The sequence below is a fragment of the Doryrhamphus excisus genome, chromosome 20 (genome assembly GCF_030265055.1).
Source record: "Doryrhamphus excisus isolate RoL2022-K1 chromosome 20, RoL_Dexc_1.0, whole genome shotgun sequence".
Taxonomy (NCBI): Eukaryota; Metazoa; Chordata; class Actinopteri; order Syngnathiformes; family Syngnathidae; genus Doryrhamphus; species Doryrhamphus excisus.
The window spans coordinates 14041669-14058519 of record NC_080485.1 but is presented as its reverse complement, the minus strand read 5'-3'; the positions used below and the strand labels follow the sequence as shown (position 1 = coordinate 14058519).

The 16851-nt window shown below is 40.6% G+C and overlaps 1 protein-coding gene across 46 annotated transcripts in view; it reads left to right on the top strand.

Moving 5' to 3' along the window:
* The window catches only part of LOC131108045 (ankyrin-3-like), a 144761-nt gene that overhangs the window by 90015 nt on the left and 37895 nt on the right, over window positions 1-16851 (top strand). For 25 of the 46 annotated variants that reach the window (XM_058058733.1, XM_058058739.1, XM_058058737.1 and 22 more), the window contains 11 exons: window positions 828-926; window positions 1078-1176; window positions 1272-1367; window positions 2792-2864; window positions 2959-3018; window positions 7023-7146; window positions 8876-8887; window positions 12842-12944; window positions 14208-14258; window positions 14482-14591; window positions 16538-16570. In XM_058058733.1, coding sequence (XP_057914716.1) covers window positions 828-926; window positions 1078-1176; window positions 1272-1367; window positions 2792-2864; window positions 2959-3018; window positions 7023-7146; window positions 8876-8887; window positions 12842-12944; window positions 14208-14258; window positions 14482-14591; window positions 16538-16570 — 860 coding nt within the window. Of the gene's footprint in view, window positions 1-827; window positions 927-1077; window positions 1177-1271; window positions 1368-2791; window positions 2865-2958; window positions 3019-4874; window positions 6143-6185; window positions 6757-7022; window positions 7147-8875; window positions 8888-12841; window positions 12945-14207; window positions 14259-14481; window positions 14592-16537; window positions 16571-16851 lie in introns of those variants that run through there. The other 21 variants (XM_058058735.1, XM_058058780.1, XM_058058781.1 and 18 more) reach the window with 17 other exon arrangements.

Here is a 16851-nt window from a genome sequence, read left to right as displayed (position 1 = left end):
ATTCACACTCACATTCATACCTATGGACAATTTGGAGTCGCTAATTAACCTAGCATGTTTTTGGAATGTGGGAGGAAACCGGAGTACCCGGAGAAAACCCAGAGAACATGCAAACTCCACACAGAGATGGCCGAGGGTGGAATTGAACTCCTAGCTGTGAGGTCTGCGCGCGCTAACCACTCAAGCAGCCCATCCGTATTTTATCAAAAAAAAAGTTCGTTTCTACCTTTTTCCGTTCCTTAGTAATCAGCAGTGGCACATAGGTAAGTTTCAGGTAAATATCAGTTCCCAACTACAAAAGAGAGCATAACTTTCACTTTGACACAAAATTTCTTTTTGCTTTTGTGACAACTCCAATATGTAAGCAACTATATATTGTAACCCTGGTCTCCTAGCTGTGAGGTCTGCGCGCTAACCACTCGACCACCGTGCAGCCTGAATTATATTTCATTTTGTATTTATTTTGAATTACAAGCTTAGAAAGTTGAAGGATAATTTAGCTATTGTACACACACAGACACATATATAGAGAGTATACATATACGTATGTAGAGCGTACATAGCAGGCAGGTCACGTTCACGGAAACCTCACTGGCTGAAGGTTATAGTGGTGTGTGTGTGTGTGTGTGTGTGTGTGTGTGTACATTTGTGCTGACAGGACAGTTGCTTACAGTGCAGAGCTTAATAACCGTCTGATGTGCGCCACACACAACTCAACACAAAAGTGCATTTTGCACACCTTACAAAATCACCACAAGATTGCTATAGCGAGAGGTCTGATGTAAGACCGTGACTCAACCGCCGTGTTCCGCCTCACTTTCTCACAGATGGGCTACACTCCGCTGCATGTGGCTTGTCACTACGGCAATGCAAAGATGGCCAATTTCCTGCTACAGAACCACGCCAGGGTCAACGGGAAAACCAAGGTAACAAAAAAAAATGTTGATGGTAAGATGGTGCATTTTGGTCCGCTTGCAAGTGGGCTATGCTGCGGTTTGGTTCACTTGAGCTAAAATACGCCACAAAAGCTGCTCATTGATATGTCATCATGTATTCCTCTCCGTCTCCATGGTCCAGAACGGCTACACACCCCTGCACCAGGCCGCACAGCAGGGCCACACACACATCATCAACCTCCTCCTCCAGCACGGCGCCTCGGCCAACGAGCTCACCGCGGTCAGTGTCGACTCAACTTGGCTGCAGGTGAATCCGCTTTCATTGTTTTTGTGCATCTAACTTCCTGTTGCTCTCTCTCGCCGTCTTGGGAACAGAACGGGAACACGGCGCTGTCTATCGCTCGTCGCCTGGGTTACATCTCTGTGGTGGACACCCTCAAGCCCGTGACGGATGAAAACCTCAACACTGTGGTGAGATAGATAGATAGATAGATAGATAGATAAATAGATAGATAGATAGATAGATAGATAGATAGATAGATAGATAGATAGATAGATAGATAGATAGATAGATAGATAGATAGATAGATAGATAGATAGATAGATAGATAGATAGATAGATAGATAGATAGATAGATAGATAGATAGATAGATAGATAGATAGATAGATAGATAGATAGATAGATAGATAGATAGATAGATAGATAGATAGATAGATAGATAGATAGATAGATAGATAGATAGATAGATAGATAGATAGATAGATAGATAGATAGATAGATAGATAGATAGATAGATAGATAGATAGATAGATAGATAGATAGATAGATAGATAGATAGATAGACTCCCTTTATTGTCATTGCACAAAAACACAGTAGTGAAATTGCCGCAATTCAGGCATATTACGTAAATGTGGTGTGCGGGCTATGCTGTGTTTAACATATGTTCAAATATGGAGAGAAATGAAAAGATAATAATAATAATAATAACAAATTTTATTTTTTAAAAATAATTTTTATAATAATTTATAATACGTTTTTAATAATTTTTTTAAATAATATTTTTAGCAATTTTTAATAATTTTAATAATTTTCAAATATTTTTTTAAAAAATTATAATTTTTAATAATTTTTAATATTTTTATAGTGTTTAATATTTTTATAATGTTTAATATTTTTTATAATTTTAATATTTTTAATATTTTTTTTAATAATGTTTAATAATTTTTAATAATTTTAAAATATTTTTTAATAATTTTAAAATATATTTTTTAGAATTTTATATAATTTTTTATAATTTATTTGTATAATGCTTTTCAAAATACTCAAAGACGCTTTGCAGTGAAGAAAAACAGACTTATACTCCGGAGCGACTTATGTATGTTTTTTCTACCTAATTATGCATTTTTGGCCTTGTGCGACTTATGTATGTTTTTTCTACCTAATTATGCATTTTTGGCCTTGTGCGACTTATAATCCGGAGCGACTTATAGTCCAGAATATACGATAATATAGCAGCTTTAGTACCAGGTGTGTTTGTTGAGGCTGTTTATTTGGTTGAGACCTTTGGTATTTAAGACCTTATTTTTATGAAATCTTATATTTAATAACAGTGAAATAACCACTACTTGAATATTGCATTTCAAACAGTTTGATGACTGTGCTTCAATTATCACCATTATCTCAATATTAGCATCATAACTTCTCATCTGTTGTTTGCTAACAACCTTTAAGACACTGCTGTGTGTTTGTATGTGAGTGACGGGAAGAAAAGCTAGATTAAAAGGTAATTACTAGCACCTAGAGGCACTATTTGTTGGAGTGGATGGTTAATTGGGACATGGCGTGGACTGCCCCACCTCATTGTATTGTATCTGCGCTTTCCTACCTTGCAGAGTGCAGCCGAAAAACACAAAATCAACGTCCCGGAGACCATGAACGAGTTCCTGGACATGTCAGACGATGAAGGTAGTCTTTATGTTTAAGCACGACACTGCATGACGGCTTTATGATGCCATAACGTGTGTTGCATGTGTCACCGTGGTGCGTTCAAATGTCACAGTTTGGGCCAATGTCCCTGAAAGTCTGGCTGAGGACTCGATGTCAGATGATGATGATGAAGGTATTGGTCGTCAGTTTTGCCGTCGTAGCCACTCTGGTTGGTTTTGTGGGTTTTTATTAACCTAACATGTTGTACTCACCTTCCTGTCGGTGATATTAACCCTTTAACTGCTGCTTTCCGTGTCACGTTGTGTCTGTACAATACTTTTACAGTGGGTAAGAGTAGATAGTACACAAGTGTACTGTGTGTGTGTAGTTTAGATGCTAATGAGCTGAGTTTGTCCACACCTGCTATTTAAGCTATTGTGCTAATTTTTACCATGCATGCTATGCTACTTTACAAACCTGACAAGCTCAGTGTTGCATTTTTTTTAGATATATGTACTTCTGATCAAAACTTAAGACCAGTTGCATTTTCTGTCAGGTATTCACGCTATCATGACATCTTGATGACAAAGGCAAAAGAGCTTTCTCTCTTTGAACGCGGTGGAATTGTTGTGTTTTGCATGAGTTTGCATTGAGTTTGGACGCAGTAAGGCAGTTATTTGAAACTTCCTGGGGGGGGGGGGGGCTTATGGGACAAAAAAGGCAAGCGGTCCACCCAAAAATATATCACAGATCCTATTGGCCCAAATGACGGTTCTTAGTGGAGTGCAGTCCAAAAACCATCAGACGACCTCTGAATTTTCACAAGGTCACCAAACATGGAAGAAAGTTCTATTCCTTGTTGAGAAAATATGGAACCTTGATTTTCCTGATGGCTTCCAACGTTACTGGTATTGCAAGGATATCAAATCATGATCCTTCAGTGGAACTATGTAGTTTCAGATTGTGCATGGGCGTCAAACGGCACCTTCACCACCTGGAGCGACATTCCCACTAGCCTCCTGGAAACACCAGCATCAAGCATGCCTAAAGCCATTATTCATCCGATTAACAAGAATGGCACAGCTACTCTCTACTGAGTAGAGAGTACTACTTTTTGTACTGCAGTACTGTACTACAGTACTACTTTTAGTACTTTTTGTAACATTCATTCATTTTCTACCGCTTATCCTCACGAGGGTCGCAGTGCTATCCCAGCTGTCTTGGGTACACCCTGGACTGGTGGCCAGCCAATCACAGGGCACATATAGACAAACAACCATTCACACTCACATTCATACCTATGGAGAAAACCCGGAGAACCCAGAGAAAACCCGGTCATGCGAACATGGAGAACATACAAACTCCACAGAGAGATGGCCAAGGGTGGGATTGAACTCGGGTGTCCTCGCTAGGTCTGCGCGCTAACCACTTGACCGCCGTGCAGCTCACATTCAAAAAATATGCTAAGTTAATTGGCGACTCCAAATTGTCCATAGGTATGAATGTGAGTGTGAATGGTTGTTTGTCTATATGTGCCCTGTGATTAGCTGGCCGGTAGAAAATGAATGAATGATTGTTTTGTGACTATTGAAAAATAAATGATATGTAGTACTGAGTAATGTTAGCATTAGGTATTCCTAATGCTAATGTGTAAGTGTTCATGTAATGCAAGTGTAAAGCTGACTATAGGGGTGTTAGTGTTTGTCTAGAGGGCTCTAATAGTGGTAAAATCTGTATTGTAGATTAGAGTATGCTATACTCCGGTTTCCTCCCACATTCCAAAAACATGCTAGGTTAATTAGCGACTCCAAATTGTCCATAGGTATGAATGTGAGTGTGAATGGTTGTTTGTCTATATGTGCCCTGTGATTGGCTGGCCACCAGACCAGAATGTACCCCGCCTCTCGCCCTGAAGACAGCTGGGATAGGCTCCAGCACTCACCCTTGTGAGAATAAGCGGTAGTGAATGAATGAATGAATGCTGACTCAAACATTGTTTTGTTCTCACTCTGAGTTTGTTTTGCATTTCCTTAAGATCCAAATGTAAATACTTGCATTTTTCAACTGGTTTTAACGTTTGAATCAGGCCACATCCTTAAAAGTGACCATTTGGGTTCCTCTTCTCTCAAAAGTCGAGCAAACAAATGAGACAGGTGATAGATTTTTCTGAGGTTTGGTGCTCATAAACAGACTACAGAGACACAAAAAACGGTTCAAAAGTCACTTTGTCCCAATGCGTTTGTCCAGACAGCGTCAAAGTGTTCATTCATTCCTTGTATCACAACAATGCTCTCCTCTGCTTATTTCTGCTTGGCCAATCTCAGCAAACATTAAATTTGCATTGACACTCGTTTTTTTTTATGTTCACATCTGAGCGTTACTCCTTTACGCTCCTTGCAGACTGACAGCGCTGATGCTATTTTCAACTAGAAGCTCATACGTTATTTTTAACTCCTTGAACGTTGCCGCACGGTGGCAAGGCCTACATCCCGTGTGACTGTAAGTTCGGATCACCTCATTTAATAGCGCTGCCGCCATATATGAGCCAGTTAAAAGTAGTTTACGACAACAAAAACAACAACAACAACAACAACAAAAGCAGCGTCGGTGTCTCTGTCTCTGTAGCTTTTATTTCCAACCACAACACGCTTGTAAAATTAATGAGGTTGTTGCCTGGACAACATTGTTAGTTGATAGGGGGGACCCGACGGGTATGATGCAGACCCTTCGTGTTCCGTGTTCTAAACAGCAAGTGGCGGTGTTCTTGTGCAGTGTGTGTAAAGGAGAAAGTGGATGTGAAGAGGCTCAATTTAATCCGGTATAGAGGTGGCTAATCTTATTATGCTGCAGGGTGAGCGCTCACACACACACACACACACACACACACACACATCTATTACTCTATTAGTACTTTCATGCAGCACACATGTTGCACAATGTAACTCTTGTGCAATGTTTGCCATCTTCCTCAAAATTATTCCAACCACACAATTTTTTTTTAATGCGGTCAGATCACCACCACAGAAGAAGAGATTAGAATTCTGAGCGTTTTGTTTTGACACTTTCTCATCCTCGGTGCGCCAGAAAAAGCCCCCCCCCCCGCCCCCCCTTGTATACGTCCCTGTTTAAAGCCAGCGAGATTAGCTTTCTTTGAGCCGATCGTTGCAAGGAGAATTAACTCTTTAACTCTTGACTTTACACGACGTCAGATGTCACCGGACCTCTTTTTCTTTCTTTTTTTTTTAAACTAGTGAAGTTCTCCTATTTTTTTGTACGAATAAAACGAGGTTTGACTCTTATGGCTGCATCAGATAATGGTAAGTTGCACAATTAAGTCATGCGAAAATTGTAAATACAGCTTGTGGCAATTTGTCGTGGTTAGTTTCCGTGTATTTCCGCGTTTTAACTGGAGAAAATTGATAAAAATGATTTGTTTCTGTGAGTTGGAAGTTATTTTATCGCTGTTTAGCTGTCAAGTCAAACAATGACGGACATTAATTAACGGGTTTTCAAAATGAAAGTTTAAAGTGTGTGTCAGGAAGTGGTATACAATATATACGCTGACCTATACACTACTGGATTTAGTTTTGTGTTAATATATGTCATATTAATTGTATATTAGATGTTATATAATCTTGAAAGCGAATCCATCCATCTTCTATGTCTTACGATAGCCGCTTCCGGGGTTTTATTGTGAAAAGCCGAATCCGGAAACTTACTTAGTGTTAGTTTCGGTGTGCCTTGAGTGCGATTGTAGTTGCGGCAGCCCGGGGAAGGCGAGGGGAGGGGCTGCGGTGAAGGAGCACCACTAGTGTTGCGGGGCTTTATGGTTGCACATCACCTCCGAGCATGAGGGAGAAAGCTAAGCACTCTAGCCGCTCTGCCGGTTTCGTGGAGCGGCGCGTCATCGTCCACCGGTCCGCTGATCGAGGTGTGGTGCGGTTCTTTACTTTTTTTTTCTGCCATTAGGCTTTTTGGTTGCTTACAGTGGGTGGTGGACTATGTAGATGCATGGTTAATGATTACTGTCTTGTTGCATGGGGGGTACTTGGTGCTCTGGTTTTATATTGTTACTGCACCAATGGAAAAAAATAGGCCAAATAAAAAGTTGCAGTAGTCTCTGCGGGTGCAATGCTAATAATATGACTTAAAGGCCTCCGCAATCGTACCTTTAACATGATGCTTTCGCTTCGCCAGGTGAGGATGCTCTGACTGGGGACACTGACAAGTACCTTCGACCTCAGGACCTGAAAGAACTGGGAGACGACTCTCTCCCACATGAGGGCTACATGGGCTTCAGCATCGGAGCCCGCTCAGCCAGGTAAGCATCCGTCATATTTGCTAAATAAAGAAACCGGAGGATACACAAGACAAAAAAAAAGCATTACATGACAGCTCCTAATAAATCCTGTATGCAGTAGAACAATGCTCTTCCACACAAACACTACCTGGAAAGTTGCCATGTAATGATTCAGACTGATACCATGATTCAGCATTTTGTGTGGCGTCATTCAAACCCGGGTTACAACGTTGCCACGATGAAAGCTTAGATGAGCTAAGATACGGTACTGCTGCACATCTGTGGAAGGAAAAGGACTGCAATGAAAATACACAATATCTATTGTGAGGTTGCTGGGTGTGTAACGGTACATGTACTCGTAAGGGGACTTCCACGTTTGCCGTGGAACATTCGATACCGAAATTCTTGAGTGAATGACTTGGAAAACAAACAGTGCTCCAGCTATGAATTCAGCATGGGAATCACTTTCACAAGTCAATTCACTCAACATTTTCCAGCAGGAAGATGCCTTAACAAGGCACAATGTATGTTTTGTACACTTGTGATTATTTTCTTAATGTATAAAACTGATTTTTTTAAATATGTAGTAGGTGTATTGTTGGATTTAGCTCAGAGCAAAATGGTAAAATGTAAAGCGAAGCAGCTGAAATTTTGACACTACTAACAAATAACAAAACAAAAGTTTTGTTTTTAAATATACCGTAATCTCCGGTGCGTAAGACGCTGCTTTTTGTGGAATTGTTTGGACTGTTCACAACTGTCCACCAACAGGTTTCGAAAGGCCGAACTACTGTGTGATTATACCTCAAGCTAAATGGCCAATTTGCCTAGCGAGGCCGACAAAGTGTGTGATGAAGGAATCATGAGGCTGTTTAATTGTAATGCTGAAGAATATGACTTTAGTGGTTTTAGTTCGCAGAGGTAGGAGGAGGAGGACGCTGATGATGATGCTGATTACTTTTCTGGTAGGCTACTCTTTAGCTAGCTGTGTTGCACAAACTGTTCCATACTGTGTATGGAAATTTTTTTTATTATTTAATCAAAAGTTTTCAAAATGTAGCATTTTTGTGTACTAAATATCGATGTGGACACCTGTACCTTATAGAGAGGTGTACAATTTATTTTGTTTTTACATTTAGTGGGTGTTTTCTCCGGGTATTCCGGTTTCCTCCCACATTCCAAAAACATGCTAGGTTAATTGGCGACTCCAAATTGTGAGTGTGAATGGTTGTTTGTCTATATGTGCCCTGTGATTGGCTGGCCACTAGTCCAGGGTGTGCCCCGCCTCTTGCCTGAGGACAGCTGGGATAGGCTCCAGCACTACCGCGACCCTCGTGAGGAAAAGCGGTAGAAAATGAATGAATGAATTTAGTGGGTGCGGCTTTAGGCCTTTTTACAGCCATTAACCAAAACATAACAATATCAAACCTTTGAATCATACCTTTTTTATTTTTAGTATGCTGCTCCTTTTTCAAAAATAAACATTTTAAAGGATGTACCTTACTCAAATAGCCGGGATGTACAGCATGTACCCTTACACCCTGAGCAATTAGTGACTGTTTTTAAATTTCTGTCTTTGAGTATACACATGCATTTTGTTTCGAATATTCTTATTGACTTTTCATTTCTGGGCCATTTCTGTGTTCGCTTACCCAAATCGGGATTTCTCAACCCTAAAATCCAGACTTTGCTTGATTGCTGTCCTATTTTGTCTTTTTCCCGGCACTCCCATCTATCTCTCCCTCTCTAGCCCTAGAATCAGGTAAGACAAAAGTAGTGTTGTAGTGAGTCTTTTGTAGCTCTCAATGGCCTCCATCCCTACTGTGACCCCCCACCCCACCCTTAAACTCGCACTCTTAAATCCTATTAACGCCAACCGAGAGCTTCCCTCTCCCTTTGTGTGTCACCCAGTGTGTGTTTGTGGTATAGCTTTGTCACCGTGCTCTTCTTGTACATTGTGTGGTCAACTTATTTTTTATTATGTGTTTATCTCCAGAACGTTGCAATGCAGGCCGTCCTGCATTTAGTCTTTTCCTGTTTGGCTTGAGTTTTATGTACTAATCCCGTAACTGTGATGTGGCTTTCTTTTAAGCGGCAACTTCCAGGGATCAGGCACACAAGTCCAAGTTCTGACATTAGTAGCGTCTTTTTTGGGGGGGAACGTATCTATGGTACAGCTCCTAATACACCGTGTCACATTCCAGCAAAAGTAAACTTGGGTGCACTCAAGAGTAGTCAGTGTACAGCTTGTTTAGAAAATGATTCCTTGGGTTGTCCTATGTTCCTTGGGTAGTCCTATGTTCCTTGGGTAGTCCTATGTTCCTTGGGGAGTCCTATGTTCCTTGGGGAGTCCTATGTTCCTTGGGTAGTCCTATGTTCCTTGGGTAGTCCTATGTTCCTTGGGTAGTCCTATGTTCCTTGGGTAGTCCTATGTTTCTTGAGTAGTCCTATGTTTCTTGGGTAGTCCTATGTTCCTTGAGTAGTCCTATGTTCCTTGGGTAGTCCTATGTTTCTTGAGTAGTCCTATGTTTCTTGGGTAGTCCTATGTTCCTTGAGTAGTCCTATGTTTCTTGGGTAGTCCTATGTTCCTTGAGTAGTCCTATGTTCCTTGGGTAGTCCTATGTTCCTTGGGTAGTCCTATGTTCCTTGGGTAGTCCTATGTGCCTTGAGTAGTCCTATGTTCCTTGGGTCGTCCTGTGTGCCTTGAGTAGTCCTATGTTCCTTGGGTATTCCTATGTTCCTTGGGTATTCCTATGTTCCTTGAGTAGTCCTATGTTCTTTGGGTAGTCTTATGTTCCTTGGGTGGTCCTATGTTCCTTGGGTAGTCCTATGTTCCTTGGGTAGTCCTATGTTCCTTGAATAGTCCTACGTTCTTTGAGTAGTCCTACGTTTCTTGAGTAGTCCTATGTTCCTTGAGTAGTCCTATTTTCCTTGAGTAGTCCTATGTTCCTTGGGTAGTCCGATGTTCCTTGGGTAGTCCTATGTTCCTTGAGTAGTCCTATGTTCCTTGGGTAGTCCTATGTTCCTTGGGTAGTCCTATGTTCCTTGGGTAGTCCTATGTTTCTTGGGTAGTCCTATGTTCCTTGGGTAGTCCTATGTTCTCATATGTTCCTTGAGTAGTCCTATGTTCCTTGGGTAGTCCTATGTTCCTTGGGTAGTCCTATGTTCCTTGGGTAGTCCTATGTTCCTTGAGTAGTCCTATGTTCCTTGGGTAGTCCTATGTTCCTTGGGTAGTCCTACCCAAGTACTCTACTCTACAGGCAGTATAGATAGCAGTATAGACTGCTATACACCGACTACTCTAAGGTATATCCCTTTTTTTGTCCAGGATTAGCCCCTTTCTTAGCAATCATCTGTTTCTAGAAGTACCGTAGCACCTCGAGAACTACTGCCTGTAAGAGAAACTGAGGCGACCTTGTGGACGTCAGCCAAGACGTAAACAAAAGTTGCACGGGTAGTAAAAGGACGGCTTTCAGTGGTGATACCCAAACGGTCATCACGAGGAGGCGTAAACCTCACAAACTCTTGAATCATGCACTTGGAACCCCAAGGACGTGTCTCCTAAGACGTTCCTAAAGAATAGAATGTAATTCATGTGGGAGAAAAAAACAACCAATCAGGGTAATGTACAGTGGAACTTAACATACTGTAACGGATGGCAGACACATTGATCTCCACAAAGATGAATGAAGCATTGAGGCATCGAAAGGGGAGGATCTGAATGAAAGCAGCACATTTAGGAAGAGGAGATGAAGCAGCCAGGGCGGCGTGGTGGGATGGGAACAGTGCTGGCAGGTGATGTGACGCTAAAGGAACAGACTGAAACATTGCATAACCAACGCCGGGGAACCAGAAAGGAAGGACGACCCTTTGAGCGGATGTTGCCTTGGGAGAGTTCCGACAGAGAAGTGGCTGTCAGCGAGTCCATTTAGGCCGCTCTGAGTTGCCTGGTAACTCAGATGGTGGGACAGGCAGGCGGTACTGAATAAAAAGGACTTTTCTTTGTGAGGAACATGCTGAGCTCTGCGTTTTCCTCCTCAATCACACAAACAGAACAGACAGCTCAGTTCATTCTCAGCTTTGTGGCCCATCTCATTTATGAGCAACATAGAAATGGTATTGATGCGGATTGACTCATTTTAACCCAGACATATTTCATAGTAGGCTGCACGGTGGTGGAGTGGTTAGCACGCAGACCTCACAGCTCGGAGACCCGAGTTCAATCCCACTCTCCTCCCACATTCCAAAAACATGATAGGTTAATTGGCGACTCCAAATTGTGAGTGTGAATGGTTGTTTGTCTATATTGTGCCCTGTGATTGGCTGGCCACCAGTCCAGGGTGTACCCTGCCTCTCGTCCGAAGACAGCTGGGATAGGCTCCAGCACCCCCCCCCCCCCCCCGTGAGGCAAAGGGATGGAAAATGAATGAATGAATCTTCATACTACATGTTCTTCTTCTAATATTTGGACTTTGTTCCCCTAATATTTCTTTAATATTTAACATTTCCAAAGCTACTGTAATTCTAGATTTATAGATAGTTTATCATTATATTACAACTTTATGACAACTTCTTTAATATTTCCACTTAGGTTAATTGTCGACTGGTATGAATGTGAGTGTGAATGGTTGTTTGTCTATATGTGCCCTGTGATTGGCTGGCCACCAGTCCAGGGTGTACCCCGCCTCTCACCCCTGCGACCCTCGTGAGGATAAGCGGTAGAAAATTTTGTGACTATTGAAAAATAAATGATATATAGTACTCAGTAATGTTAGCATTAGGCATTCCTAATGCTAATGTGTAAGTTTTCATGTAATGCGAGTGTAAAGCTGACTATAGGGGTGTTAGTGTTTGTTTAGAGGTCTCTAATAGTGGTAAAAACCTTATTGTAGATAACTTTTCTATGCTTTACTCCGGTTTCCTCCCACATTCCAAAAACATGCTAGGTTAATTGGCGACTCCAAATTGTCCATAGGTATGAATGTGAGTGTGAATGGTTGTTTGTCTATATGTGCCCTGTGATTGGCTGGCCACCAGTCCAGGGTGTAGAAAATGAATATGAATATTTCATAGTGTAGTTCCCATTAACATTCTGTCTGGGAAAATTCTGTTTTAACACCACAATTGATAGCATATGCTAGCAGCTAGTGATGTTTGTATATCTTATTGGTTTAAAAAAATATATCTTGAGACGTTGACGTACAGCAACATGTTAACTTTAGTCAGAGATCTTCCATATGATAGGAGCTCTTTGCTGTTTTTAAAGTCTTACTGCAGAAATGCTAGTCAGAAGATCCCCTATATGATAGGAGCACTAGGACCCAGCGGAAAGAAATCTAGTCAAGAGGGCTACTATAGTGTTTGTAAGCTGCTACTACCAAAAGCCGAGTCAAAGATCATCTATATAACTCGAGTGCTGTTCTCGGGCCGCCAAATTCGTATGGTTAACAGTCACAGTCACCAGCTCTACTTTTCCTTTTTTTTGCTAGCTTCAACCAAACTGACTTTACTTTTATTCCAATCTACTTCTCCTCCATCCTATCCTCTTTGCGCTTCTCTCTGATCTTCCACTCCGGACGCTCTGCGTTCATCCACTGAGATGTTCCCTGGAGGTTGCATGTAGTAACGTTATCCCTTGCTTTTTTTTTTGTTTTTTTTTTATGTTCCGTGTCGCTTGTTGTTGCCCGCGGCGCTGGGGTTGCGTGGTAACATTTAGCCTCCGCTCCTTCAGTTCGGATAGGTCCAACACCCTCAACCGGAGCTCCTTCGCCCGCGACAGCATGATGATCGAAGAGATTCTGGCACCCACCAAGGACACGGTAAGGCACCACTACCATATCGACTAAACTTGATTTCTTTACGACTTCCATTTGTTCCTTACGCCTTTTTTGCCTTGTCTCCAGTGTTAGCTGAAGTTATTCATGTTTGTGTGTTTTGCCATGGAAAACTTGAGCCGAGCTCCTGTCTTTGCTTGTTTTGGTACTTGGGAGCTAAAGCAGAATCTGCAACCTCTCCTACTGTATAAACAATCGTTGTAAAGTACTGTAGTTCTGCAAGTTTGCATGTCAAAGATCCTCTATATGACAAGAGCGCTCTGCTGTTTTAATGAATCGAATGCAGAGCTCACATGCTTACTGTGGTTTGGTGGTCGGGAACTAAACCACAAACTAAACGGCACATTATAAAAAATACATTTAAAAAGAAAAACTAAATATGGAAAAATTTGCCGTAATTTTACAAGAATAAAGTCAAAATATTAATAGAAAAAAGTTGTAATTTTACTACAATAATATTGTAATATTATGAAGTTGAAGGATGGTAATTGGAAAAAAAGTTGTAATATTATGAGAAGCAAACAAAGCAAAATAATCTTTACATTTTGGGAAAAATTTAGTTAAAATAATATGGGAATAAAGTCATAATATTACAAGAAGAAAGTAGAAATTATTGGAAAATTTTAAAAAACAACAACAGCAGAAATAAAAAACAACTGTAATTTTACAGTAATTAAGTCAAAATATTAGGAGGAAAAAAGACGTATTTTAACGAAAAAGCCACACTTTTATTACAATTAATTTGCAATATGAGGAAAAATAAGCATAGCATAGCGTAGAGCTGAAGTATTAAAAAATATATATAATTTTAATTAGTTGTAATTGTATTGGAAACAAAGTTGCTTTTTAAAAAAATAAGGTAGAGAAAAACATTTTTATTTAATTTTTATTTAATGGAAATAAAGTTGAAATATTGTGGGGAAAATTCTCATACTATTTAAGAAATAAGTTGAAATATTTGGAAAATTAATGTAAATTTGGACACCCCTCATATAAAAAATATTTTTTAGTGTGGTGTAGTTCTTGTTAAATGACAGCATGACCCACAATATAAACAGTGGTTATTATTATTACTATTTACATATTGATAGCATCGCCCAAGATCGCTAGCTATGCGATCATCATTATTAGCCAAATAAACATTATATTCAGATCCATTCTTGCGAAAGTGTTCTTTTATTTGCTCATCTTCACTTACTGAGCAGCGTTACGTGCAAAGTTTGACCGTTTCTTTCCCCCCCCTTAAAGCTTCAGAGTGTCTGTAAAGACATTTCCTACCTGGTCGACCCGCTCAATAAGGTATAAAATGCTAAGTTGTCAGCCATGTTTATTATTTTGCGGCCATTTGTCCATTTTCAGGTCACCATTTGCTAGTTTTCATGTCACCAATTGGATTTATTTACTAAATCACGCTGCATCCAACCACCATCCATTCTCATCATGTTGAGGTGTCTTCCTTCTACCTTCTATCTTCTACCTGAGGCATCACTCCTCCGCTTTATTTTCTTCTTCCTGTTTCCAGCACTTGGCTGTGACCCGAGACTACAACCCTGAATGTATGCGTCGCTACAGCTGGACTCCAGACATGGTGGACCACAGCCACAACATCGCATCCAGCCCGATCCACTCTGGGTAAGAGCATGTGTGGCGTTTACTCTTTGTTACCGCACATACTGTATAGCAAATGGCTATATTACATATACATTTATATTCTATGTATACTATATGTACATGTGTATATTATTTAGTTAGCCGTTTCAGGGCCCAACTGTTCTTTTTTACAGAGCAGAAATATTTTTTGCGTACCTGACAGTTTCGTCTACTCGCTTGCCGTCTTCCTCCGACTGGTCACATGATTTTTTTTTCCTGTGACGTGACAGATGTGGACGCGGTCTTCCTGTCAGTGAAGGCAGGGCCCAAAACACCACATAAAAAAACTAAATTACTCGTACATCCAAAGGATAAAATGGTAATGGTAATGGTTTAATTTGATTTGAACATGCATCAGATTACAATTGAATGCATCACATAATCAGTTCACAGTTCCACATGTCCAAAAGGAGTAGGAAGAAGCAAAGCTTATTAAATCCTACCCCTCCATCTGGTACTTTTACAATCAGTAACTGTTACATTTGTTCACTTCCTGCTTTCCTAATATAATTTTTAAAAAAATGTTTATTATTTTATCATTATTATTATTTTCTATAATTGTTCTATAATTGGGCGGCACGGTGGTCTAGGGGTTAGTGCACAGACCTCACAGCTAGGAGACCAGGGTTCAATTCCACCCTCGGGCATCTCTGTGTGGAGTTTGCATGTTCTCCCCGTGCATGCGTGGGTTTTCTCCGGGTACTCCGGTTTCCTCCCACATTCCAAAAACATGCTAGGTTAATTGGCGACTCCAAATTGTCCATAGGTGTGAGTGTGAATGGTTGTTTGTCTATATGTGCCCTGTGATTGGCTGGTGACCAGTCTAGGGTGTACGCCGCCTTACGCCCAAAGACAGCTGGGATAGGCTCCAGCACCCCCCGCGACCCTCGTGAGGAAAAGCGGTAGAAAATGAATGAATGAATGTTCTATAATTCTATAATTGTTTTATTGTTTTTTAAATATTTTTTTAATTTTTTAAATATTTTTTTAATTTTGTAAAATATTTTTTTATTTTTTTAAATATTTTTTAAAATAATTTTTATATTTTTTTTATTTTTGTCACGTACCAAAGTACGAGGTGATATGAGCATCCAATGCCATAATGGGTACCATAGTAAGTGTCAATATAGTGATATATATAGCACATCATGACTGGTTCAAGACTCTTCATCCTTGTATTTAGCAAACATCAACTGCTTGTATTGTTTCTTGAATTGGCTCATCGTTGTTTGCATTGTTCGATTTCCTTACTCAATCCATTCCATAGTTTGATTCCACATACTGAAATGCTATGGCTTTTTAACGTAGTATATAGCATATAAGTGTTTCAAATGTCGTCCAAAACAAAAAAGTAACATCATATATACAAAATAACCCGCATGTCTTGCAATAAAACATACATTGGGGAACAGGGAAGGGATTTAAGACAGGAAGAAAGGAACATAAAAGGCATGCATATGAGTAACCAAAGACAAAGCAGAACAGGAAGAATTCCAGTACGCTATTTTGGATCATTTCAAAAAAGAAAAGCATCACTGAGACAGAGGACAACAAAAAACATCGATCGATCAAAGATGCAATTGAGATTCGGAAAAGTGCCCGTAAGACCATAAACCGGGATGCTCGGATGGCGGATGGCGTTCTAAATCCGCTGACACGACACATGCAGGAGGTCTTATTTCTATTTCTGCTTTGTAAAAAAGGAACTGTTTAGAATTGTGACACGTCTGTTAATGTGATGCTACATCATTTTGTTTCGGACCCCCCCCCTCCGGTCAGCGTGTTTGGATTCCCACCACCATGCGTAGCGCGGAGTGTTTGTTTTGTTGCCATAGATCCCAGACAGCGATTATGTCAACCGTGATACTAAAACCGCATTTCGGGGCTCTGCCTCCTCCTGCATTGTCTCCCATGTGTTTATTTTGCAGCTTCTCCTCCCCGCTCCCTCAGTATGACTCCAGGTGAAGACTGAGACCCCCCCATCTTTTCTTCAGCGACATCACTCACTCGCTCCTCCATCCTTTCTTCTCCCTTCTTCTCCTTGCGTCTCTGTGCTCGTGTCATCCATGTTTTTTTTTGTCTGGTGTTGTCATTTGCATTGCCTAGCAGTAGAAGTGTCATCTTTCTCTTACAGACTACATGAATAACCTTATACTGCATTTACAGAGAGTACTCACTACACGACTATTCCAATATACTCACTTTTCCGTCATCATTTGACTCTCTGGGTGGAAGCATCCGT